We start from the raw sequence: 25,972 nt of genomic DNA, 5'->3' as shown, positions 1-25,972 counted from the left end.
GTAAGACAAAGTTTCCAATTAGTGGCATTTCTTCTAACCCAACTCTAGAAGAAGAAACCCCTGACATCAATCCTCTATGTACGCACACTAAGCTCATGGGAATCCAAAACCTCCCACTACATAATTGCACATTCAATAGTTGTGTAAATTCCTTAACCAAAAATTGCATCTCTTTCCTATTCTCATTCGAGAATGCCTAATGATAAAGTCCCATATAATAAGTGTCTTCTCAGTGTACCTTTGCCATCCATTGCATTTCTACAAATACATTTTCTACCAACTTATTTATCCTTGGTATAGTGATCACTCATTGAAGCCACATCCCACACTTGCTATATTTGATTAGTCGTCATTCACCAATGCTCCACATTTGCTTTTACCTCACCCAACCGCTATTACAACTATCTCACCTTCACCTCACTCAATGCTAACCACTCCTATAGCTTTAATGATAGGGAGTTTGATTTTGCAATTGCCTCCCTAAATGACTCAAACTATGACTACAGTCACTAATACATTTGGCATCGATTTGCAATGGTTATGTGTCACAATTACAATGTCTATCCTCTGTCGTCACAATTACGATGCATATCCGTCGCTATGCAACCACTTAACTATGACATCAACCCTATCGCAATTCTTCGAGCTACTGTCGCAATAGCGACGGACATCCAGGTAATTGCAATAGTGGTTGCCACGTCACAGTGATAGCAACCCCGTCGCAATGCTTGTGGCGGGCATCGCAATTATGATGGAAATGCTTGCAATTGTGACGGTAGTTGGCGTCGCTGCTATAGCAACCTCGTCGCAATGCTTGTGGTGAGCATCTCAATTGCAATGGAAACCCTTGCAATTGTGACGGTAGTTGGTGTCCCTAATAAAGCAACCCTGTCACAATGCTTGTGGTGGGCATCACAATTACAACAGAAACCCTTGCAATTGCGATGGTAGTTGGCATCACTGCTATAGCAACCTCATCGCAATGCTTGTGGTGGGCATCGCAATTGCGATGGAAACCCTTGCAATTGTGATCGTAGTTGGCATCACTGCTACAACAACACCATCGCAATGCTTGTGGTGGGTGTCGCAATTGCGAAGGATACAAAGTAAAACAAAACAAAAAATTTGCTAGCTTCCAGCTATGTCAAACCAAATCAAACCTCCTAAACCCTGCGTAACTTCATTTGGTCACATCTTATATTTGAGCAGGATGGTGTCTTATTGGTGCTCCTTCCATTATTTCATGATATATTATTATCAGGCCATCCAATCAGCTATAGGACAAAGATGATTCCTGAATAATCGAATTAGCAATACGGTCAATCTACATTGTATTTGGACACTTGGATTGAGGTTCATCTCATCAATTCCCATTCATCACAGGATCTTTATCTGATTAGACCTCGATAGAAAAAATTGAGATTTCCCGAGCCCCAAGCCCAAATCATGCAGGCTTCAATCTCCACATATCATAAAGCCTATATATAGAGCTGAGCATTCTTACACCATCCAAGAGTTGATGTAGGTGAAGCTTCCAGCTACGGGATGCTCAACTCTATATATAGGCTTTATGATATGTGGAGATTGAAGCCTACATGATTTGGGCTTGGGGCTTGGGAAATCTCAATGTTTTCTATCGAGGTCTAATCAGATAAAGATCCTTTGATGAATGGGAATCAATGAGATGAACCTCAAACCAAGTGTCCAAATGCAATGTAGATGATTGTCCAGGAATCATCTTTGTCCTATAGCTGATTGGATGGCTTGATAATAATATATCATGAAATAATGGAAGGAGCACCAATAAGACACCATCCTACTCAAATATAAGATGTGACTAAATGAAATTACGTAGGGTTTAAGAGTCTTGATTTGGTTTGATGTTGGAGGTAGTTGAGAATAACGTAGCTAGAAGCTTCACCTCCCTTGTCTCCTCCCTTTGCCTCACTCTTTCTCAGGCCTTAATATGTCACACTTATGTTTCTTAAATCATTGAGTACTGACAATTTTGCTAAAATTGATTCCTTACATTTCTCTTTTCAGAAGCTTTCTTATAAAGATAAACTATGATAGAAACAATCTCTTGAACATGCACACACTTTTCTGGGTATGGTGGACTAGGAATGTGCACAAGAAGAATATAATAAGATGGACTTATGATGCTTGGCATATTTCTGAGACATGTCAGAGGCTTAAATTGCTCTATGGTGATTAGAAAACACTGTAGCACTAAGTTCTCTCTATTATAAATTTGGTTTGTGTTTAGAAAGCAAGTTTTTGTTTTATGTATTTCCATTTACTACTAATACCTTTTTTCAGCTTGTACTGTAATTGTTCGTATGAAATTGTATGTATTAGTTTCCATGGGATAATCAAAATTTCCATTTTGAAAGCATGCCATTGTTGGGCAAATCTACTTGGAAATCTAGCCCTACCTGCCAGAAGGACATCGTGCCAAATGAAGGTGCTGGTTGGTTGAATTTATAGAAATAATGGATCCAAGACCATGTTGCTTGAGCATAAAAACTGAATAGATTCTTGATTGTTTCAATGTATCCATGAAATGTGGAGGTCAAGACACCTAATGGATCAACTAGTTGCCAATGAGGCCTTCGGGCCTTGTAAACTCACAGTGAATGGGTAATCTTTGATTCAACACTAGCTTGCCAAATAGTTGGGAAACAAATTTTTGTTCCATGTGAGGGATTGTTTGATTAGAGCATCTCACATTTAATTTTTGAATAGTAAGAAAATGCAGATAATTAGTTATACCCTTTGCTAGCAGTAGACCTGTTGAAAAGGTTATCAGTGTGACACTTCTAGTCTTTTGACCGAGGCTTTATTGATCTCACATTGATCTTGTGTAGGTGTATTCATTCTTCTTCAAATAATATGCATATCTATTTAGTAATAAAAACTATTGATTTCATTATAAGTACTGTGAAGGGTGCAAATTGTTTTACCATGTTATATATTGATTTTTTCGCAAGCAAAATTAATTTTTTTGGCAAAGTTCATTCAAAGTTTCCTCCCTCCGGGTGTTTCTGTATTGCCATCCCTATTTTCGCTTGCCCATCATTTGAATTTCACAAGAATGTAAATTAGGCCATATTTAATAAATCATTCCTTTCTAGACACAAATCGTTCCATTTCAATCTGCATGTTATTTATTCCAGTTCATTTTGGCATATTATTGTTTTCTATGATAAATGTAGATGAGTTGCATTATCAAGGACACCTTCCCTGTGAAATCTGATGCATCTGTTATCCAAAAAGTGTTTAAACAGCCAGTGCATTCAGGTTCAGTCATAAATGTCATAAACTATCCCATTTTAATATTAAAAAGGGTTTGCTTGTTCAAATTTTGGCATGATATTGTAAACTTATTATGCACAATTTTTAAAATCATTTTTTCCATGTTTGAAACTTCAATTTTTTTTGGCAATATTCTGATATCTTTGCTTTTCATTGCTCATCTACCCGCTCTTCATTGCTTTATTTTCTATTCTGTGCAAGAAATTAAGCTCTGGGAGACCATTCCAATAGTAGCACAGATATATATTGACAATTTGAAACTAGTATGCTACTTGTTTCTAGATGTTCCAAGTTTTTTGTTTTTATTTTTTTGAATTCTAGTGACTTTATATATCTCTTATCACCTTGGAAAACTGTGTAGGTGCTTGATGAGGATAGAAGTTTGCTTGGGAAAGGTCACATGAAAGGAGGTACCAACTGGGCATTGGAAGTGGGTGGTCAAAGCATGACATGCCCTATCATAGTGGAGAATATGAGTTAGCCTTGGCAAATGCTTATAGAGGTAAATCCAGTTATCATATGTGCAGGTGTTTATTTGCACATAAAACTCTAGGTTTATATTTTCACTAATAAATCTAGTTTTATTCATTTAGAACATGGTGTGATGGTGCTATTCTACGCCAATTGCAGATGGTTTGTGAGAAGTGAGGACTCTTTCTTGAAGTAACAGACATCATACGGAGGCTGGGCCTTACTATTTTAAAAGGAGTCATGGAAGCTTGTAATGATATGATCTGGGCACACTTCATTGTCGAGGTAATTACCGCATGAGATTACCTTACTATTCTTGTAGCAAGTGCTTGAAATATATAATGGATGTTAAAACAACAGAATAAATTCTTATTACCGTGTCAGAATCAACAAAGTAAATAATCTATTATAATATTAGTATTTACTTTAAATTCACAGTAACAAGCAGGATCGTAAAAGCATTCTATATACTTTCACAAGTGGATGGTAATTACTCCATGAAATTTTGGTCAAGCAAATGTTCTGACCAATTGTAACTATTTCTCTTTGGAAATTGTTGGAGAAAATTCTGTTCTGTATTTTGTTTTTTTGCTATGGTATGTGTTGCTTAACCAGGATTCTCAATTTTACATTCAGGCAAGTAGAGAAGTGTACAGGATGGACATTTTGTGGTCCCTGACAAATTTTTTGTATCAAAACACAAAAAATTGCATGATTACGAGCAACCAACCTAGTACAGTCACTCATCAGAGCATTGATAGTGGTCCTCAAGTATTGAATGTGTTCTAGCAATCTTCTTTATTCCCATCCGTAGTATAGCCGAAAGTTTGCAGTAATTACTTATTCTATAGAGATCTAATACCAAATTATGGATGTGTATTTTTGGTCCAACATGTGCTGCAAGTGGGTGCATACTTGACTTCTATTGCACCATCAATCCTTCAACTGACTGCAGGATAGTGTAATGTGAGTCACCAAAATATGGAATTTTTTTGAGTTCTTCAACCATTCTTGGGCATAATTGTGTCATTTATAGTATACATTGAATCCTAAAATGAGCAGAATGTGGAAGAATTGATACATGGCTTCTTGTTTCTGCAGGTTATTTAACCTTGACCAGTTTCTCTAGATAGAGAAACATGTCTTCTAGGTGGCATTTAAATCCCCTCTACCAGTTGGTAGATATTTCAAAGGATTTGCACTTGCATATCTTTTGAACAATTTCCCACTTGGTTGTAAAGAAAGGCAAGCTTCAGCTATAAGACTTTGCTTATACTAATAATTCTGTTTTTCTTTGTAGGGGACCATCTTTTCCTTCATTAATTTATAATGTTCATTGGCATATTTCACAAAATCAACTAGTGGGATATGGGATATATTGTGAAATTGATTCATGTTACACAACATTCCTTGAGAGTTTCTGGTATCTCCTTGTAAATGCTCAATAGCATTTTCATAATAGAATATATGAGGGATCAATGTCACCTTTTCCCAATTTCAATGAGATTAAGGTTCACGCGATGCTAAATTTAGTTTTCAGATATATTTCCACTTTGAATGTGTTACAAATGGATGGAATTGTTCCTGAGATCCTGAAACTCTAACTATATACAATTTCAGTATGGATTACAAGGCTAAACATGTGCTTGTTTATATCAATTCAGTAGGAAGAAGTCTTTAAATAAACTGATGATGAATTTTCTTTTCCTCAAGGCTATATTAGTGCAAAGAACATGGCTTATGATCAGCCCTATTAGGGGCCACTATTAAGGCTCTCTATATTGAAATTTATAGAGAACTTGAAAGACATTTATATCAACCTTTTATGTTTTTCTAGTATTTTATTTAAAAGACCGCAACTTGTTCTATTTAAAAGACTGCAACTCAATTAATATTGCTCTACTGCTAGGCCTTAGTGCACATATTTGAAGTGTACATTCAGGAAAGTATGGGGCTAGTTATATGCCCATGAGAGATTCATTATTTGCCACTTCTAGTTTATTTGTGTTTAAGTTGTTTGTTATGGCATGACGACCAAAAATTACATGTATTTGTTATGGTCTATTTTGTACAGAAGCTCACAGTGTATGCATTAATTTAGGATAATATTATGTTTTATGATGTTTTGGGTAACTAGAATTGGTGGATAGCTTTAGTCTTTAGTTGAGCAAGAATTTTTTAAGTTTTAGCTGATTTTTGTTGTCGTTTCAAAAATTCCAAGTGTTGTTGATAGTAAAATGATCCGAAGTATATGTGGCCAAGGATTAGCTGAGAGAAATATTTATATATTTTGTTGCAAAGAGTAAGAATGGGTGAAGTATTTGGGAAAGTGGTTGACTGATCCAAATCCAAAACATTAAAGTCATAGAAGTGCTATTTTGAAGAAACTGTGGAGGATTTAAACCCTTCTGGACAGCTTCACCTCCCTTGTCTCCTCCCTTTGCCTCACTCCTTCTCAGGCCTTAATATGTCATAATTATGTTCCTTAAATCATTGAGTACTGACAATTTTGCTAAAATTGATTCCTTACATTTCTCTTTTCAGAAGCTTTCTTATAAAGATAAACTATGATAGAAACAATCTCTTGAATATGCACACACTTTTCCGGCTATGGTGGACTAGGAATGTGCAATATATATTTTGTGCACTACAATATCATGTAGTGAAACCAATTATACAAATATAGAAGTAGTGAAACCATGGAAGCAAAAGCCAGTAAAATTGGGAAGGTTCAATGAAAACAAATATTATGAAGAAAGATTGCAATGATGTGGCATTAGATTGAATACATCGATATATGTAATTGGATCAAAAATATCTCTGGATATTAATGCCAATAAAGCAGCTTCATAATTTTCTGAGATGTGTGTATTGATCTCATCATTCTTTATTTAATTAACATTACTTGAATGATTTGAACAAAAACTTACATAGAATAATAAAGCTACTTTGATTTTTAATCCATGTCACTCAGGTAGAAGAAAAATAGAAAAACTTTCTTTTTTAATATGTATAGCATACCTAAAATGCACCCATTAAGCCCCATCTTAGTTGATTTGTTGTCAATCTTGGGATGACAACAAAAATTACTGGCATAGTAGGCCTATACTTTGTAATCAACCTGGGGCAAATAAAACATAAATATCGTGTTGAAAATCAGAATGCGTAGATGTCTTATCTGTATATCAAAAAATAAAATTCAGATATAGAACAAACCTTAATTGCATCATGAAATTTATTTGAAAGTTCCAACCGTTTCTGTTGCCCTTTTGTTGAGACCTTTCTACATTCTTCCTATCAAAAACAAAGCCCAACCATCAAACTATCATGATCATACTTTAAAAATTTACTATTTAGCTTTTGACCTCACATTTTAGAAGTTAAATCAAAACAACAAAAAAACAAAGATCTGTTTTGTGAATTTCATGAACACCCCTAAATCCAGAGGGGCATGCTTGGGAAGTAATTTGTTCCCTATCACCTTAGAATTGAAATAAGAAACTAGTTTGTGTTCAAAAGAAACATTGAGACCATAAATAGACAGAATGACAAAATAACACAAAATTTAGATATTATAATTTATTATCACAGTTTGAAATAGCAAAATTTCATAACAGCAAATGATTAGGGAGCTCTATGAAAGTTGGCTTACATGTGGTTTTTTAAAAATGTAATTTCATATTAGCCCTTTGCAACTTTCACTAAAATAAATACACAAAACATATTGAGATACAACCCAAGCTAACTTCAGCAAATAAACAAGAAACAATGTCTAGGAAAGCCATGAACAGTAATAGCTCTTTTAAGTAAAAGTTTCAAGAAACAACTTATATAAAACACCCTACAAAACAGTCTGATATTAATTTGGATGCTCAATCAAATAATTAAATGAGAGACCTGAAAATTCTCAACAGTGAAAAAAAAATGTGTAATGAGGTACAAAGGGAAACAAATGCAAAACATGAGTTTAAAGACTCATAGATTCTACAAGATGAGGAGAGGGAAATAGGGTATATCAGCAAAAAGGTCTATTGGTCTTATTTAACAACAGTATATGGTGGTGCCTTGGTTCCAATCATATTGATATCACAAATTCTTTTTCAGGGGTTTCAACTTGGAAGTAACTACTAGATGGCATGGGCATCTCCTCCCACTCTAGACATGGTACCAATAATTAGTACTAGAATACTCATTCTAGTATATGTTGCAATTTCAATAGGAAGTTCTATATTTTTGTTGATACAAGCATTTCTTCTAGTATTTGTCGGCCTTCAGACATCTCAAAAACTCTTTTTGGGCATGCTTCAAAGTATTTTCCATGCTACCATGTCCTTCTTTGATAGATCACCAGCTGGTCGGATCTTAAATAGGGTTTGTGATACTTTCCCTATCTCCAACTGTAAATATTAATTTTATTGCTTTCTAAATTGCATAGGATATAGACTTATAGGGTGCTTTCTACTGGCACATAAATCAGATGTATAGATTGGTGTATAATCTATATCTTTCCTTTGCATATCGTTTAAAGTGGAAGTTTTTTACAATTATATATATATATACATACATATATACATATATATATATACATACATATATACATATATATATATATATATATACATACATATATATATATATATATATATATGTATATATATATATATATATATATGTATATATGTATGTATATATATATATGTATATATGTATGTATATATATATATGTATATATGTATGTATATATATATATGTATATATGTATGTATATATATATATATATATATGTATGTATGTATATATATATATATATGTATGTATATATATATATATATGTATGTATATATATATATATATATATGTATGTATATATATATATATATGTATGTATATATATATGTATGTATATATATATATATATATATGTATGTATGTATATATATATATATATATATGTATGTATATATATATACATATATATATACATATATATATATATATGTGTATATATATATATGTATATATACATATATATACATACATATATATATGTATATATACATACATACATATATGTATATATATATATATATACAGACATATATGTATATACACACACACACACACACACACAGAGTCAATTGCTAATGACTAATACTAATCCAAATCATGTCTACAGGCATCAACTGATCAATTAGTATTAGATTTAGAAATTTGTAATATATTGAGTTGGTTATCCTTCTCAATAATTCAGCTCTTAGGGACTATAGCTATTATGTCAGGGCTAGCATGGCAAGTATTTGCGATATTTATACCTATGACTGCACTCTACATATGGTATTAGGTAATTCCTCCCCTTCTTTGTGTCTCTCATTACTATTATAATTGCAGAAGGTGTAGTCCTTTTAATTGTTTTTTGGTATCATTTTTTGTCATTCCTTGTTTAGTGCTATAATTTCCTTAAATGGTATATGCAAGTTGTTTTAACCCTATTTTGTCTCTTACTATGTTGATTCTTTGTCAAAAAATCATATTTTCAAGCGTTTTCATACTGTGAAAATATTGAAAATGATGCTTGCATTATTGGACTTTAAGATTTTTGATATTTTTATTGGAATGAAGCTATGCTATTATAGATACAAAAATTAGAGGGTTACTGTTATTTCCAACAGAGGGAGCCAATGTTTGGTACATAAAGATATATGAAACATATCATAAAATAAAACAAAGAGTTGCATGAAATTTAATACATATCATAAAATGTAAAACAAAGAGTCACGTGCTACTAAATATTTGTAATAGTCTATATTTTTGTATTTGACATTATTCCATTACCACTATTAAATTTGATGACACATGCCTGCAGCAATACTCCATACTGACTTCTCGTGAATTATCAAGATTGTTGGGCATTAGGAGAGCTCCAATACTTCATCATTTTGCTGAATCACTTTCTAGAGCTGCAAGTGTGAGAGCTTTTGATCAAGAATTGTGATTCAATATTTCTAATTTTAACATCTTATTGAGCTTCACTTTGTTTCGAGAATAGTTTAATATTCTCTACTAAACAAGGCCAACCATGTGAACGTGGAAGCTCATTTGGCCCTAGCCCCCTCCCCCTAACTTCACTCTACATTCCCCATTAACATCTAACATTCATTCATTATTTCAACCATTAATAAAATGTAACATTCAATCAATATCACATGATAACATTCATTAACACATTAGATTCATTAACATGCAACATTCATCAATATTTTGCATTAACACATAATTCATGAACACTCATTAGCACATAATTAAATTCATTGAGACATAAAATTCAGTCATTATCAATTAAGGTATGTAGATGACAATCATTTCTTTTTTTTTCTTTTTTCTATGTAAGCTCTAAGAGGAGCATCAGTGTCATCATCAACTCCCCCCTCATCAGTTGTTCAGTTCTCTATTCTTGATGATCTCAAATTTCTATGTTGTTGCAAAGGGGGGTCCTCTGCAATAACAAATAAAAGAGTTAAATTAAAAATAGTTTATTATAATTGTTACATGTATTTAATTATTTTAAATAACATAACTGTGTCACTTTTTACCTGATCTAACCACATCATTTTGTCTAGACTCAATGTCAACATGCTCATGAACATCGACCCCTCGATCCTCTATAGCTGCTATACAAAATGTTACGTTAATCCAAACACCAATTGCAATTACATATAAAAAAATTAATAGAAAATGTATACCTCCACCACTGGGATGCACATCATACGAACCTTCAGCATCCACAAATTGTGTAGAAGGACTGTCAAGCTACATTCCAACATCCTACGCATTGTTATCATTACTTGCTTAACATAGATATACTCACTTTATATTGGAACTTAACATCAAATAAACTAATTGATAAAGTATTCAATTTGAAATAAATTTCATTTAGCTTATTTACATGTGGCTCAGATGCATCATTATTAGAACCTTCCACATTGATTTCAGCTCGTAGGCGTTCAGCCACGACTCTATAGCCTTGTTGGAAGCCAATTCTCTTATCCTCTTCTATGAGGCATCTCTTGAACTCTGAGCCCTACATTTTTGTGTGGTATGGTGAATTTTACTTGCATTGTTTCATCAACCAATGGAGGGTAGTTAAAATATCAAAAGGAAATGGTAAATAGTTAGCAGGGTTTCCAACCCTTGTTATACCTTATTTTGGTCATGTTGGAGTTGTTCTAAATTGTCTTTGGTGTTTGGGAGTCCTAGAGGATCCAATTGCACTCTTGGTTGGGTGTGTAGAATAAAGGTCAAGTGCTGCAATTTTCCCTATGACTGGTAACAGCAAGTTTTCCTTAGACCTGATTTGTTTTGGGTTGTGTTGATGTTTGTTTTGGTTTCCATTTATGTTAGAGGGTTGGAGTTTCCCAAAACACTTGGTGTCAAGCTTGGGTGTATGAGGCCTTGAATGGTACAAGGGAGAAGTAACTAGTATGCAGCCTTATGTGATGAGTTGGGTCCATGAATTAAAGGAGTAGATGTAACAGAAAATTACTTCCTTGTTTGACAAGCTAATCTATCCTAGCATTTCCCATCACAATATATAAAAAAATTGATATAATTTTTCATCTACTAATACTTACAACTTGTGCTTGAAGTTTCGAAAAACCACCAGAGCCGAGCTCGTGCGTCCCATGCTTTTCTAGTCTTGCCTTTGTTGCCTTTGATGTGTTAGGCAATCTATGAAAATTTTCAAATATGTTAGATAGTATAAATATAGAGGTTAATTAGTACATAATTACATTCTCAAAAGTATCACATACCTTGTTGTACTTTCTACTGGTGTAATATTATTTTTCTTGTCAGCTTTATACTTTCCATCCAAAATCAGAGCTTGCCATTCAACCTCAAGAACATAGGGCGGACGCTCATACCTGGGGTTATCCTATAAATTTTTTCTGTACTGGTCCCTAATATACTTCAAACATAAACTAGCTTTTTCAAGGAGCTTGTTTCTCTGGAATGCATGAGGTCCAAAGAGTTGGGTCATGCTCTTTATAAGATCATCCTTCAACTTTTTGTCTTGGATATTCCACCTTTTAAGTAAAAAAAAACATGTTAGACTCATAAATGAAGTGAAGCTACCTTTAATATAGTTCAAGAAATGGATGAAAAGGAAAACTATTCTAGGAAATCAAAATAGTGGTTTGGGGTTTTAGTTAGGATATGATGTTCCACCAAGTACACAGGGTGGGCCCGAATATTTGCAAACACTCATCACCAATTTTTTTCCAAAAAACATCATTCCCTACAAAACAATCATGGGATAAATAGTCAATGAAGAGTGATCAAAAACTAAATTACTATTATATCACTATAGAATAATAATAACTTTAAAGTACCTATAACTTTGGCTACTTTTAAAGGAATGCCTTCATCATCGCTAACGATCAATATGACATCCTTCACTGTTCTCATACTAGGAACATAGGAACATCCAGGAAATGATGTTGTGGCTCCTATTGCAAAAAGTTTCATAAGTTTCATAAGTCTTTGTCACAAAGTATAAAAGAACAAATGATAATCGATGTTAAAAAGTTGTAAAAAAAAATTGTTTGTTGCTGTCATAAGAGAGAAAAAGAGGGATTTTTGTACCAGTAGATGGTGCAATAGTCAATGCCTATAAGCTACGTGGTGTCAACTCAATAGTCGGAAAGAGATTTGTGGTTGTCCTAGATGGAGGTAGTGTTTTCATAGTATACAATTAATTTGAAGATGAAGAATAAAATTATTAGAGCATGCATAAATATAGAACGCGTGGACTAGCATGGATGAGATTGTTAGAGCATTAAAAAAAAGGATTGTTCGAGCATGTATTGTCAATGATTATGATCATTCCTATATATATTCAGTGGAAAACACAAGTGGAGAATGGAACATGCAATCTACCTGAACCACCTGCAGCACCCTCATCATGGGAATGGGGCTTGAAATCATGCAAAAAACTTTATAAAGACAATGCATCCATATTTTTAATTAATGCCATAAAAGAGCATAACATAAAAACCATTATTGAACTCTTGTTATAATTAAAATTTTCATTAATACTTACTTTTGAGGTTTTAGAGTTGTTCAACAATTAAGATCCCCTATCTTTTATTTCCTGAGTTGTAGGCTTTATGGTTGCCAAATGTATAATTTCTCTGCCAATTTTCTTTAGCACCTTTTTAATCGAACCGATTAGGTCATCGGTCTCTGCTAAATTAATATAGAAAGGGTCCTCCTCAAGAGGGGGCTGCCGAGGGGCTGCAGGTTCCTTTCCCTCCCTCCAACCATTAGCCCTCTGTGAAAACAATAGTATTAGTATTATCAAAATTACTCCAAAACAATGAAGAAAACAACATTAAAAAATAAGATTTTTTTTCTATCTAGTTTGCACAATTACAATGAGTTTTTCCTACTCATGTGTATATGATTTGAGAAAATTTCTAGCATCCCCTCCGAGCGGTTGCTCCATATTGTGCCCGGGTGTCAAAGATCAAGTATAAAAATGTTAGCCAAAAATATATTGACTAAATGGTATGTTGGAGTGATTGATTAGAAGTTGGTTTAATAATATGTACCAACCCCATAATAGTAGCCTCAGTTGTATGTATGTAGTTTGAATTGTAATCAATAAGAAGCTCTTCCCCTACATGTATTGATTTTATCGCACTAATGAATACACAATTTCCCTCGCGCACCTAAAATATGCAATTGGGTTGCTTTATAGTTGACCCAGGTCATGTACTATTTATAAAACCCACAATATTCCCTGTTTCTTTTGGCCTTCCATCAATGTATATAGCCACACTTTTAATTTGATTATTGTCTTGTTGTTGTATATAATTTTCCGAGAGGGCATACCTATGCATGCTTTTTTTATATTGAACAATATGTATCCAACTTTTTTAATCATAACATGGTCCAACATACTCCATCAATTCAAAAACTTTATTATAAGACACCTTTATGCCGTCCATAGAAAATAGGCCCAAACCATGTAATGATGATGGTGCTATGCGATATATCCTCTCACTAACACAAAAATTAGTGTTTATTGGAGGAAGTTCCTTGGGTACCCAATGTTTCTATAGATGTTGGTACCTCAAGGGCACCTCGATGTCGCCTTCTATCTCATCATCATAAGAAAATGACCCCCCTTGAGCAAGGAAAACTTTCATGCATTCATTGAATTTCCTTCTAGTCCTTTGACCTCTAGTTAATCTCCCTGTTCTAGATAAACTGCATGTCTCACTTTCCTCTTCTATTCCTATATTTCCCTCACTCAAGGAAGACACTTTTGACAAATACCTATTCACTGATACCTACAAATGGGAGAGATCTTAGAAGACATCAATCCTACTAATGATAAGTGTATTAAATAGACTATCTACAAGGAGTATTGACTTATACCTGTCAATCCATGAGACTATGCGGGATGCTCCTGAAAGGGGTTCAGTTTCCTGCAAATGTAATTCAATTATCGTGAACATAACCACATCATAATCATAATCACATCCATCATAAGCATCACATAAAAATTAAAAACATTAAAAGGTACACAATATAACACTTAAATCAAGCTCACATTATAAGCCTACTAGGGAAGTAGGCCTAGTGAAGGGCTAAAACTAGGTTTTTGTATCAGCTGATGAGTTGAGGGCTTAGTCACCTTGGGGACATGATATTTAAAGTTTTTTGATGTGTATGGAGGTGGAGGAAACACCTAGTTAAGGTGAAGTCAAGTTTGGCGCCTATTGAGGCATTGTGAGAATTTGATAGTTTGTTGATTAGATTGCTTGGATGAATCCATTGGATGGATTGAGGGACATTCATGGGATTATTCCAAAGATGTAGAACCTAAAGTGGCATAAGGATTTTGTGTGCACTCTAATAGGTTATGGAGTTGGCTTGGATCAAGGAGACAGATCTTATGAAGATGCTTGGCTGGTGTTGTTAGAACACTATGGAAGTCCCTCTTGTTATGAATGATTGCAAGTCCACCTAGGGTCTCTACATCACCTATAGAAGCAGAATTATTAACCAACCAATTGGGTAAGCACTTATATTATAGTTTTATTTAATTAATTTAGATTAATAGTTAATTTATATTAGCAGTATTCTATTTGTAGTTGAAACTTGTAGCTTTTAAATAGATAATGTATAAACTATGTAACCATATAAGACAAATATATTTCTATCAAGAAATGAATATTAAATAGATTAACGAATACCTCTAAATTTCATCATCATCATCCTCATCATCATCATCATCATCATCATCATCATCATCATCATCATCATCCTCATCATCATCATCATCGTCATCATTGATGGGGACACGACCCAAGAATAGAATGGAACCAACAGAAGGGGAAAATTATATTAACTGAGAAAATAAGCTAGTACAAATAGTGTAGAGAAAATAAACTTCAAAACATGCCCTAAGGGCTTACAATAGCATAAATCTGGAGATAATTTCTCCTTTTAGTACCTCCTCTCAAACTCCACTCTGAACTGGCTTTTACAATGCCATAAATCTCCTTAAATAGACCCCGGAGGGTTAAGGACTAGGAGTACATTCTAGAAAGTGCTAGTAGGCATCCATCGACAAAATAGAAGGTTCTAGAAGCTGCGTTAGAAGTCGGTGCAAATCTAGAAGAATCCAGAAATGGTAACCGAACTTTCGGGAGGCATAACTTTTGAACCGTAGCTCCGATTGATGAACCGTTTACATTTTTGGAAAGCTCTCAAAGCGCTCTATAGCCCTATGGACTTGCTTTTCTCATCCCCCATTTTTTGACCCTTTTTGAGGTCATTTAATGACCCAAACCTGACTTTGAAGCATTCTTAGGAGGTCTCCAAAACTTGAAAAACTGCAATAACTTTCAAACCGTGGGGCCTATTGACCTGATTCTTTTTCTGGAATGCTCTAAATCATAATTACATTCATTTGGCCAATTCACACCTTCTAGGTCACCAAAATGATGGCCAAATTACATGCTCCTATTTTTTTGGGATTTTCAAACACACTGATAGTGGAACTATGAGAGTTGGAACCTTTATTTGACCCAAATGGGTATCCAAAAATATAAAGACATGAAACAGAAACTAAGTCTAAGTACATTTTTTTGGGTGACACAGGATTGCCCTTATACCTCTAGATGCTCCTGCATCAATCATCCTTGCCATCATAATCATCATCGCCATCATCATCATTTTCGTTGTCATCATCATCATCATCATCAACATCAACATCATCAACATCAACATCATCTTCATCATCATCATCAGTAGCAACATCATCATCATCATCTTCTTCTTCTTCTTCATGAAAAAAAATTTCAGGTACATCATCCAATAATTGTTGATCATGATCACCATCTACATCATCTTCTACTTCTTCGGTATCTTCTTCTTCCATCACATTATACTTTATTGGCTTTCCTCTCAGTTCATGTCTAACAACAAATGACCAACCCAGCTTATGTGGAACCTCTGAGTAAAATACCTGCTCACATTGGCTTGGAAGAACATAGGGCTCATCCTCAACTGGCTCAAATGACCTTGTATTAACCATTTTAAATCCATTATCGTGTTCAATAACAATTCTATCAGGATCATTTGGATTAAGTCATAGCCTGTACCATTTAACAATGAAGAGTACTAATTTGAAGGAACTAAAGTCACACTCAAGTATATCATTCAGAATGCCATAGTATCGATTTTCAAACTCTTGAGGATGTAAGTCATTTCTAGATGAAATATTAGTCACTTGAAAGACTACAGTTATTCCTGAATCACAAGTTTTCTTCGTGTCATCCAACACTTTGATGCAAAATTTTTGACCATTACAGAATATAGCCTTGTGGTGTTTAACCTGCAATAATATGTGAAACATGTCAAAATTATTGTATCATGAGTTGATAAACATACAGGTGATTAATAAATTTGTATGTACATAGAAATCTTTTAAACCATGTGCTAAATCTATTTCCCTTTGCGTACCATTGGAATCTCCATTACGATGAGCTTCTTTAAACAATGAAGATACACCTTCCCATGTTAATGTGCAACCAAAATGCTGACATCGTTCAATCCATACTATCATCCAATCAAAGATTGTTTGCAATATATAAATGTAGTGCATCCCACTCTCGAGCACCTGTACAAAAAAAAAAATAGATAGCTTACAACTGATTTATTTTGAAGATTAAGAAATAATTTATTACAATAACATCTTATAATTTATTACCTCTCACTTTCCTCAATGTACCTTTCCCCATCAAGTACTCCCCTTCTAATTTTTTAAAAGGCTCGAGATCCCAAATGTGATCTACATGGATATTTAATGCAAACTTAGGAAGATATTCAGTAAGGTACACCATAGTCTAGTATACCATATATCCCTCTACCATAGAACCCTCAGGATGTGCTCTTTGTCGAACCAAAGCCTTCAAAGATTTCAAGTGCCTCTCAACCATCCACATTGACCTAGTGTGTATAGGTCCACACAATTCAATCTTCTCAACTAGGTGTATGAGGTAGTGTTCCTGTGCATTGAAAAAAGTTGGAGGTAGACACTTTTTCATTTTGCACAGTAAATGAGGAATTCTTCTCTTCCAATAGTTTATATCTTCTTTATGGATTTCTTTATATGACAACCACCTACATTAAGAGATTCAAGTCACAAAAAATATGTAGATATGAGACTTTACCAAATAATATACAATAGATTACATAGAAAGAAAAATAAATCACAAATATCATAAATATATACAACAAATTGAATAGATATTACTGCTTACCTCATGTATTTTCCAAGATCATATATCACTTATTTGATGTTATTGTTGAAGTGCTCTGGGAGAGATAGAGGAAGCACATACTGCAGTAATTATCAACCAATCATTTCATTGTTTTCTAACATAACATAATGAATAGTACACATAGTTTATGAATATATTGTAAATATAGAAGAACATAACTTACCTTGATGAAAGTATGCCAATCATGTGTTTTGAGCCCTGGCCCAAATTCACTTTTTTTTTTATATGAGATATTTTATGTTCACAGCAAATCCTATGGGAAATCGAATTTTTTGTATGACTTCTTTTATGGCATCACTTTGTTGCTCTTTTAATAACCAAGGAAGGGCACTTATATTAATATGATCTCTATTGCTATTTGAGTGAATGAAATTCTTCAATGCATGATTGGATTCATGAATGTCATTACAAATTTTGACAATTTTTTCTTTATCACACCTTCCATCCAATATTTTCCACAATGTCTCTGTTATATTCTTTCCAATATGCATAGTATCAAACAAATGCACAATTTGTAAGTGCTCGTAGTAGGGAAACCTACTAAATTGTCTGGGATAGCTTTTTAGTCCCTTTGGAAGGTTGTCAGTACTGCCTTGATGACCTTCACGATCATCAATTACACAATTAGTAAACAAAAATCACAATAGAAATGTATAAATTACAAACATAAATCATTAGGTGGAATGAAATTACCTCAATGATTAATTCTATTATATTCAAACTTCCATAGGTGAGGTGTCATTATTTGTGGCTTTGATGTAGTCTCTTCTTTCCCATTGAAAAGATATTTTTTCGTACTTCGATACTTATGTCCTAAACTTTTTGAATGACGAGATTTCATCTTTGGACCACAAACTGGACATGCAAATTTTCCCTTTCTTTGAAGACCTACAAGATAATGATATAATTGGATTATTAAATATGTTGATTTTTATAATTAGAATTATCGTGTGCAACTTGAATTCACTATAACATACCAAAAAAATGTGTTAGCCCCAGGGCATCATATAATGTCCATGCAAGTATTTCATGGAATTGAAATTGTCTTTGTCCTATTGGTCTAGACACATAATACATAGTGACACTATTCCATAACTCCACCAACTCGTCGATAAGAGGCTTAATATATACATTCATATCTTTTTACTTGATATTTACCTACTTGAATGAACAGTAACATTACATAATTATTGTGACCATTTTACTACAAGATTTGTAAGTACATGTAAATTAATAACTATCAAATGATAAGATACCCGGAACAATCATCGCCAACATAATGTGCTCCCTCTTTATTGACATCCATGGAGGAATGTTATTGTTGATAACAAAAACAAGCCACACCAAGTAAACAGATCTCATCTCTCCAAATGGATTGGCACCGTCTGCTGCCAATGAAAGCCTGAGATTACGAGGTTCTTCTTTTAAGTGTTGCCACTTTTCCTCTATGTGCATAAATGCTAAACCATCCATAGGGATTCTAATAATGTCATCTCAACTTCTATTACATGCATGATAATCCATAAATTGAGCCAAGCCACTACACCTAAATAATTGTCGCATCTGTGGAATAATGGGGATGTAATGAAGAAGCTTTTGAGGCACCTTTTTTGTTAGTCGATCTGTTCAATATCTACTTGTATGACATATAGGGCATTGTGTTGCAAATTCATGTTCTTTATAATATATGATATGATCATTGGGACAAGCATGTCTTGCTTCATACTCCATTCCAATATCTTTCATAATAGCAGATAATTCTCGATATGAGCGAGGTAGAATATTTGATGTTGGTAACAGAAACTCGCCTATCAATCTACAAAAAAAAATATAAGTTGTTAATATAAACAATATTAGTGGTATATTATTCACCCTTTTTTAACTATAAAGACATATATGACATACCTTAACATACGTGACATTGTTATGTTGGATAACTTCAAGTTCAACAACAACAATACAACAAAGAGAAGAGTTGTTTGGGAGTCTTTGTATAGGGGCTCATATGCCTTCTCAAGTAGAGGTACATCGAGGCTATCATCATCATCATCATCATCAGATATGCTTGGACTAAATGTGTCATGGATCAATGTATTTATACCATCATCTTCAATTGTGTTTTTTGGCGTATGATCATCATCTTCCATGGGATCATTATCTTCACCTTGGATATTCGCACCTCCATGTTCCTCCACTTTAAAAACCATATTCTTCGGATTGTTGTGGTTCATATCATGTACTTCCCTGGGGAGATCAACCTATATAAAATTGATTAACATAAATAAAGCATGATCATCAACTAATCATCAAGTGATTTCATATGTATATAAATTGTTAAAATGATATAATGAACAACTTACTAGTGGATGATAGTCATGCCCCCCTTCAATGTGACCATTCTCCCTACAATGTCTCTTAATTGTTTTGATTAGCAGTCTTCTACAGTTTAAGCCCTTACAAATTTTGAAAGGACAATAACATTTTCCATCACCTTTTCTTTTCAAGTTAGACCACAATCTATCGATTGTCTCCCTATTTTGTTCTTCACTTATATTATCTGACATGATCATTCTTCACAGGAAGCAAAAATTGGGCTATGAAAACTTTGGTCTACAACTTTCACAAACTAAGCAAAACTATCAAAAGTACACAAATCTTCTTAGACCTAGCTAAATACTTTAATATTTTAAAAATACTTTCTTTGACTTTATTCCTAAGACATTTAACCCAATCACCTTTTATAACATTCAGTCAATTGCTCTAGGGAAATTTGTGGATAAGATTATTTGTGAAACTTTGACCAACTTCCTGAAGGTCTTATTTCAAGAGACCTTACAACATTAACCCACTAAACGAAATTTCAATACATATAAGCTAAAAGTCTAGTCAAAATATACATTAGATTAAAAAATATACAATTTTCATACTTGAGCACGCGGCTATAACTCGTGCAACAGCCTTCTTGCTTAGTTGTAGAAGCTCTCCAGCAATCAAATTATACAAGCTACAAGGCCTAACAACAATTTCAAAACATATAAGCTACAAGGCAAGACATATTACATGACATGGCAAAAGGAAAAAAATTTACAAGCTTTAGCATATCTGTAGAGAAAAAATAAAATGTAAAGAGATTTTAACATGTAGCTTTGAAGTGTACAATAAAATTTAATAATCATCAACCTTCATAACCTAATATAGGGTATTGCAATTTGATAGATAACTATTTAAATATTATTGCTAGCTCTGAGATTGTTACCGTCTTCTATCATCTTCAACAAATACTATATTTCACTATCTTTGTATGATCAACACAAGGAAAGCACAATGACTATTTGGTGAGAGTGTCTTGTGACAACGTAAAGGCATACAATCAATCGTGTGGAGTGTAAGGAAGATGTCCCAAGTAAAATCCAAAAACTACTGACTATATGGAGTCACATTTATCATGGAGCTAAATCATATCATAAGATCCAAGCTTCATGCTAAACCTCCTCCCCATCCCCTAACCGAAACTTGCAAAATCTAGCCCATTCTCCATCTACACCATGTCAGAAACCTTGATGAGGAGATTGCTACTTTAACAAAGTTCTCATCAAAAAGAAAAATCTAGACAGATCATATGGCTGAAACCTAAAATACAAATAAGAAGTAGATTTCGGAGCATGTATACAGTACAAGAGTAAGCAAAAGGGAAAAAATGAGGAGTAGCTGGCTATGTCCTAGGTTCATCTATACAAAATCATAAATATATAGAAATTTACAAGTTATATCAAACATGAAGTTGAGATTTACCATACAACACACCAAAACTACCTTAAATACTCCTTTAATGTCAATTTGTCATTCTTGAATGAAATGGTAGATATTTGTTTATATGCAAAAAAAAAGTTTAATATTTTAATTTAACATTCTTAATGAAATTATTATGAATTGTGAGTCGTAGCATTTATTTTGATTTGTGATAAATGCCAATAAGCTAGACCAATGATAGGTAATGCATAGTATCCTTGCCTTATAGTTTTGGAAAGTGATTGAGTAGTCAAATCGAGCACTCAAAAATGCATAATTTATTAAAATTAAATAAATAAATAAAGAACTGTATGTGGAAGCTTATTCAAGCAGCAAGGCAAATCTGTAGGCCAGATATAATGGGGTTTACCCCTCACAGCAAAAGTTCTTTTTGTCCCTTTCTCAGATGGGAAAGTGGGTCGAAGAATCTCTATTGTAAAAAAAGGAAAAGAAAAGTATAAATGGATGCCTTTTTATCTTTGTGAAAGATTTTGGTCCTTTTCGACAGGCTAGGGACCCCTTTAACCCTCATTTCACAGATTAAAAAAGTAGAATTTGGATAATCTTCCTAGATTGCTAATAAAAACTCAATTGGACTCAGCTGCATGTAAAGGCTCATCCACCCATAGATTATTGAAAATTGAACTAACAAAACAAAAAGAAATTGGCAAGTTAATCTTAACTTAAATCCTAGCGCAGAAGCAGATGAAGCCATCATTATAAACTACAAACATAAAACTTTATAAATTTAACGATATGCATATCCAAATGAGTGCACAGCCCATGAAAATATTATGAGATAGAAGCCTGGTCTAATGATACATTGATGCAGGTGATGACAGGGGAATATTTCAATTCAACCATTCACAAATTGAGAACTTTCAAATAGAGATAAACCCTAAAACTTGGACTTTTAAATGTAAGCACTCTAATAACACCCTAAACAAGTAGTCACAAAAATTAATTATAAATGTGGAGTCCATCCTTACAACATAGATCTAAAATTCATACTTAGGTATACTTGGAATTTGAACACCAACCTAGGCAATCCCGTTCACCTTTACCAAAATCCCACTGTCACCCGCCTCTTATACCATAGACCTAGTTGATGTAGGAATCAAAAGAAAATAATATTCAGTGAATGCATGGTGCAATATTAGATAACCATAACTAGATATTGTATATTTTTCCATCATTCGACTGCTTAAGTTAGAAAAGCTCAGATCATTTTACACAAGCGATGAGGAACAGAAACTCAACAGGTAAATTGATCACTTATTGAAAGAAAATCTGGGTGCAGGTAGTCCTTTATAGGATTGGGTAGTTTCTATAGGTAAAATAATGGCTTGCTCTTCTACAATTTGGGTATTCCTTTATAGGATTGAGTAGTTTCTATAGGTAAAATAGTGGGTTTCTCTACAATTTGGGTATGCAGGGTTTCATATTGTTTCAAGAGTAGCTCTGAATATGGGAGTTAGTGAGGTGGTGTTTCCAGTTTATAGGAACATCATTGCCTTGATGCTGCTTGGACCTTTTGCTTTCTTTCTTGAGAAGTAAGCTGATACACTCTACTGTTAGAGTCTAGAGACATTAAGTTTCAAAAGTCTATCATTATATTCTTGAAGGTTTCTATAGTTTAGTTGTTCTTTTCTTTGAATCAATGTTTCAAATCATACTATATGACCCATCATTATAATAGAGAGTTAGGAAAGAGAAATTGATCTGAAATGTTGATTCAAAAAATAAATGAGTTAAAATCAAGAAATCTTCAAGAATATCACTATACAGTTTCTAAGCAAAGGCCCTCATGTACCCTACCTAGAACCAACCATTTCATTTAGAAGAATAAATAAAAAAATTTCACATGTATTTTTACTAGTTAGAAAAGGCTTATAACCAATTTATGATATGTATTTAGACCAGTCATAAGTATCAAATCAGTGCATGTTTCAACTACTGCTGCTATGTAGGTCAGCCTTAATGATTCATGAGTTTTTATTGTATGGCTGAACTGTTCCACATGTGCAGGCACCAATGTCCACCTCTAACATACTCTCTCTTGATTCAGTTTTTCTTCCTTGCATTATGTGGGTGAGTAAGATAAGTTATCAATACCATGTAATAATAAATGTATTTAGCTTAGATATGGGCACACTTTAGAAGAAGAATACTTTTGTATAATTGCAATTGTATGACAGAATCACTACCAATCAAGGATTTTACCTATTGGGGCTTTACTGCACATCTCCAATGTTTGCATCAGCCATACAAAATTCTATACCTGTAATCACATTCATAATGGCAGCATCTCTGAGGTGAAACTTACCAATTATTAAAAGTGGCTTTTATATTGTTTAAAGCATTTCTACTGAGTCTGATCCATTCTATGTGTTTTAAATAGGCTGGAAGAAGTGCACATTAAGAGAAGAGATGGCTTGGAAAAAATAATAGGGACTGTATTATGTGTGGGTAGTGCAACCATTATCACACTTTACAAAAGTCCTCCAATATCTACTCTATTTCAGCCAAGTTTTACCCTTGCTAATCATTTCCATGCATTCCAAGATCCTAATCTCTCTTCAAGATTTGAGAACTGGACACTTGGATGCATTTACCTCCTTGGAAATTGTTTGGCCTGGTCAAGCAGGATTGTCATATAGGTAATGGGCCAATGGTCAGGCTGGATTGTCATACAGGTAATGGGCCAATGCCAAGATTTGTTGAGATTCATTATTATTATGTGTTAAGCTCAAGTTGTATTATTGCTAAAATATGTTTTATTGGGCATAAAATCTATAATGTGATCATTTATGCAGGGGCCAATCCTCAAGAAATACCCAGCATGTCTATCAGTCACATCTTTCACTTTCTTTTTTGGTGTCATCCAATTTTTGATTATTGCAGCATTTTTAGAGAGAGATCTAGAGCACTGGAAGATACATTCTGGAGGAGAATTATTCACCATTCTATATGCTGTGAGCATAGATAGCATTACCGTATATATATATATATATATATATATATATATATATATATATATATATATATATATATATATATATATATATATATATATATATATATATATATATATATATAGTACATTATTGCACATATTTTGGGTACCCATAAGAGATATTCTAACCTTCATTCAAGATCATCTTGTTTCATCATTATCTTTTAGATGAAAAAATTGATTCATTAGCACCAATGATCTACCTTAAAAGTAAGTAGTGAACATAAGCTTTATGTTAGGCCTTCATTCAAGAGCAACTTTTGAGTTATGAAGTCACCCACCGACAAACATTTCTTACTAAAACAAATGTTTTTAGATTATAACAAATCAATCCTTTTCGATGATCACTATTATTTTCATAAATTAAAATGTTCAATATTACTAGCAGATACCATTCTTCTAAGAAAAAAGAAATGAAGAGACAACTGGAAGATTGACCCAAAATGTTTCGAAGTACGGTGATTTATCTTTATATGAAAAGATTAATTCCAGTGCATAGAGAATTGTGCATCTTGGAAAAATTGAATAGTTTTTTGCAAAAATACATCAATCAGCTTGCATGGAGTCATATGTTGACTCTGTTGATCATCATGTAGATTCAATAGATTTTCGAGCACATCGCCTCACTCTCCTATAATCACAAATTTAGGATGTAATATATAAAAACTAAAAACTCATCATTAGTCTGAAAACAAGCATTAATAGTTGGGCTAAATGAGTGATATTTAGTAAATTTCTGGATGAGGTTAAATTAAATTTTTAAGGCCAGGGAAAACCCTACGAGATTTCAGCCAATTGCAAACTTTTTCAACTATATTTACCATAAAAATTGCTCCATTTTAATCAAATTAACAGATCCACAACACTTGTTGCAGAGATTTAGGTTTACAAAGAAAGATTATATTGACCATATAAATCCAAAACAACAACAATACTTACCATTGGGATGAAACACATCCGATGTAAATCTCACAGGAGGAGGCTTCTCTAGATAGTTTTCCCCAAAACTCAATCTCAGGCCAAAAATTCCACCTGAGCTGAATACACAAAATCAAATCCAAGCGAAAAAAATAAAAATCATTGATGAACAAAATCATTCAAAAATAAAATAATTTTTGAACAAAAACCAGCTTCACCTTCCTAGGGAGTCTCGTCAGGACCAAAGATGGTAGCACTCCACATGAACACATTTTCATCAGCATCAGGACTTGCACCACAACCCTATATGACAAAATAGAGACAAAATAAAAAACAGTGATTATCTCACACAAACTTAGACTACCGACATGCATCAGACAAGAAATGATATGTTTTTGAAAGGATACTCAAAATGTTTACACAAACGAAAACCCCAAAGAAAAAAAATGAAAACAATTGATCATAAAAAGGGGCATAATATGATAAATCCAAAGCACAAACCCTCATTTCCCCTTACCGTAGCAACAACATTCATCAAATTTATAGCAAGCCCAGTCTCGACCGATGATTCAGGCAGATTTGATCTCAAATGAGCAACATATTCTTT

At 33.5% G+C, this 25,972-nt stretch overlaps 1 protein-coding gene across 1 annotated transcript in view; it reads left to right on the top strand.

The window, feature by feature from the left end:
- The first annotated feature begins 724 nt into the window (after positions 1-724).
- The window catches only part of LOC149580512 (auxin-induced protein 5NG4-like), a 51,800-nt gene continuing 26,552 nt past the window's right edge, over positions 725-25,972 (top strand). Inside the window, exons 1-8 of the mRNA XM_089804811.1 lie at positions 725-819; positions 952-1,033; positions 22,839-22,984; positions 23,460-23,522; positions 23,630-23,746; positions 23,833-24,074; positions 24,111-24,127; positions 24,248-24,427. Of these exons, the coding sequence (XP_089660937.1) occupies positions 725-819; positions 952-1,033; positions 22,839-22,984; positions 23,460-23,522; positions 23,630-23,746; positions 23,833-24,074; positions 24,111-24,127; positions 24,248-24,427 (942 nt within the window). The remainder of the gene's footprint in view (positions 820-951; positions 1,034-22,838; positions 22,985-23,459; positions 23,523-23,629; positions 23,747-23,832; positions 24,075-24,110; positions 24,128-24,247; positions 24,428-25,972) is intronic.

This window comes from Cupressus sempervirens, chromosome 1 (assembly GCF_028749045.1).
Source record: "Cupressus sempervirens isolate cs-2001-9-10 chromosome 1, ASM2874904v1, whole genome shotgun sequence".
Classification (NCBI taxonomy): Eukaryota; Viridiplantae; Streptophyta; class Pinopsida; order Cupressales; family Cupressaceae; genus Cupressus; species Cupressus sempervirens.
This window is presented reverse-complemented; position numbering and strand designations above follow the sequence as displayed.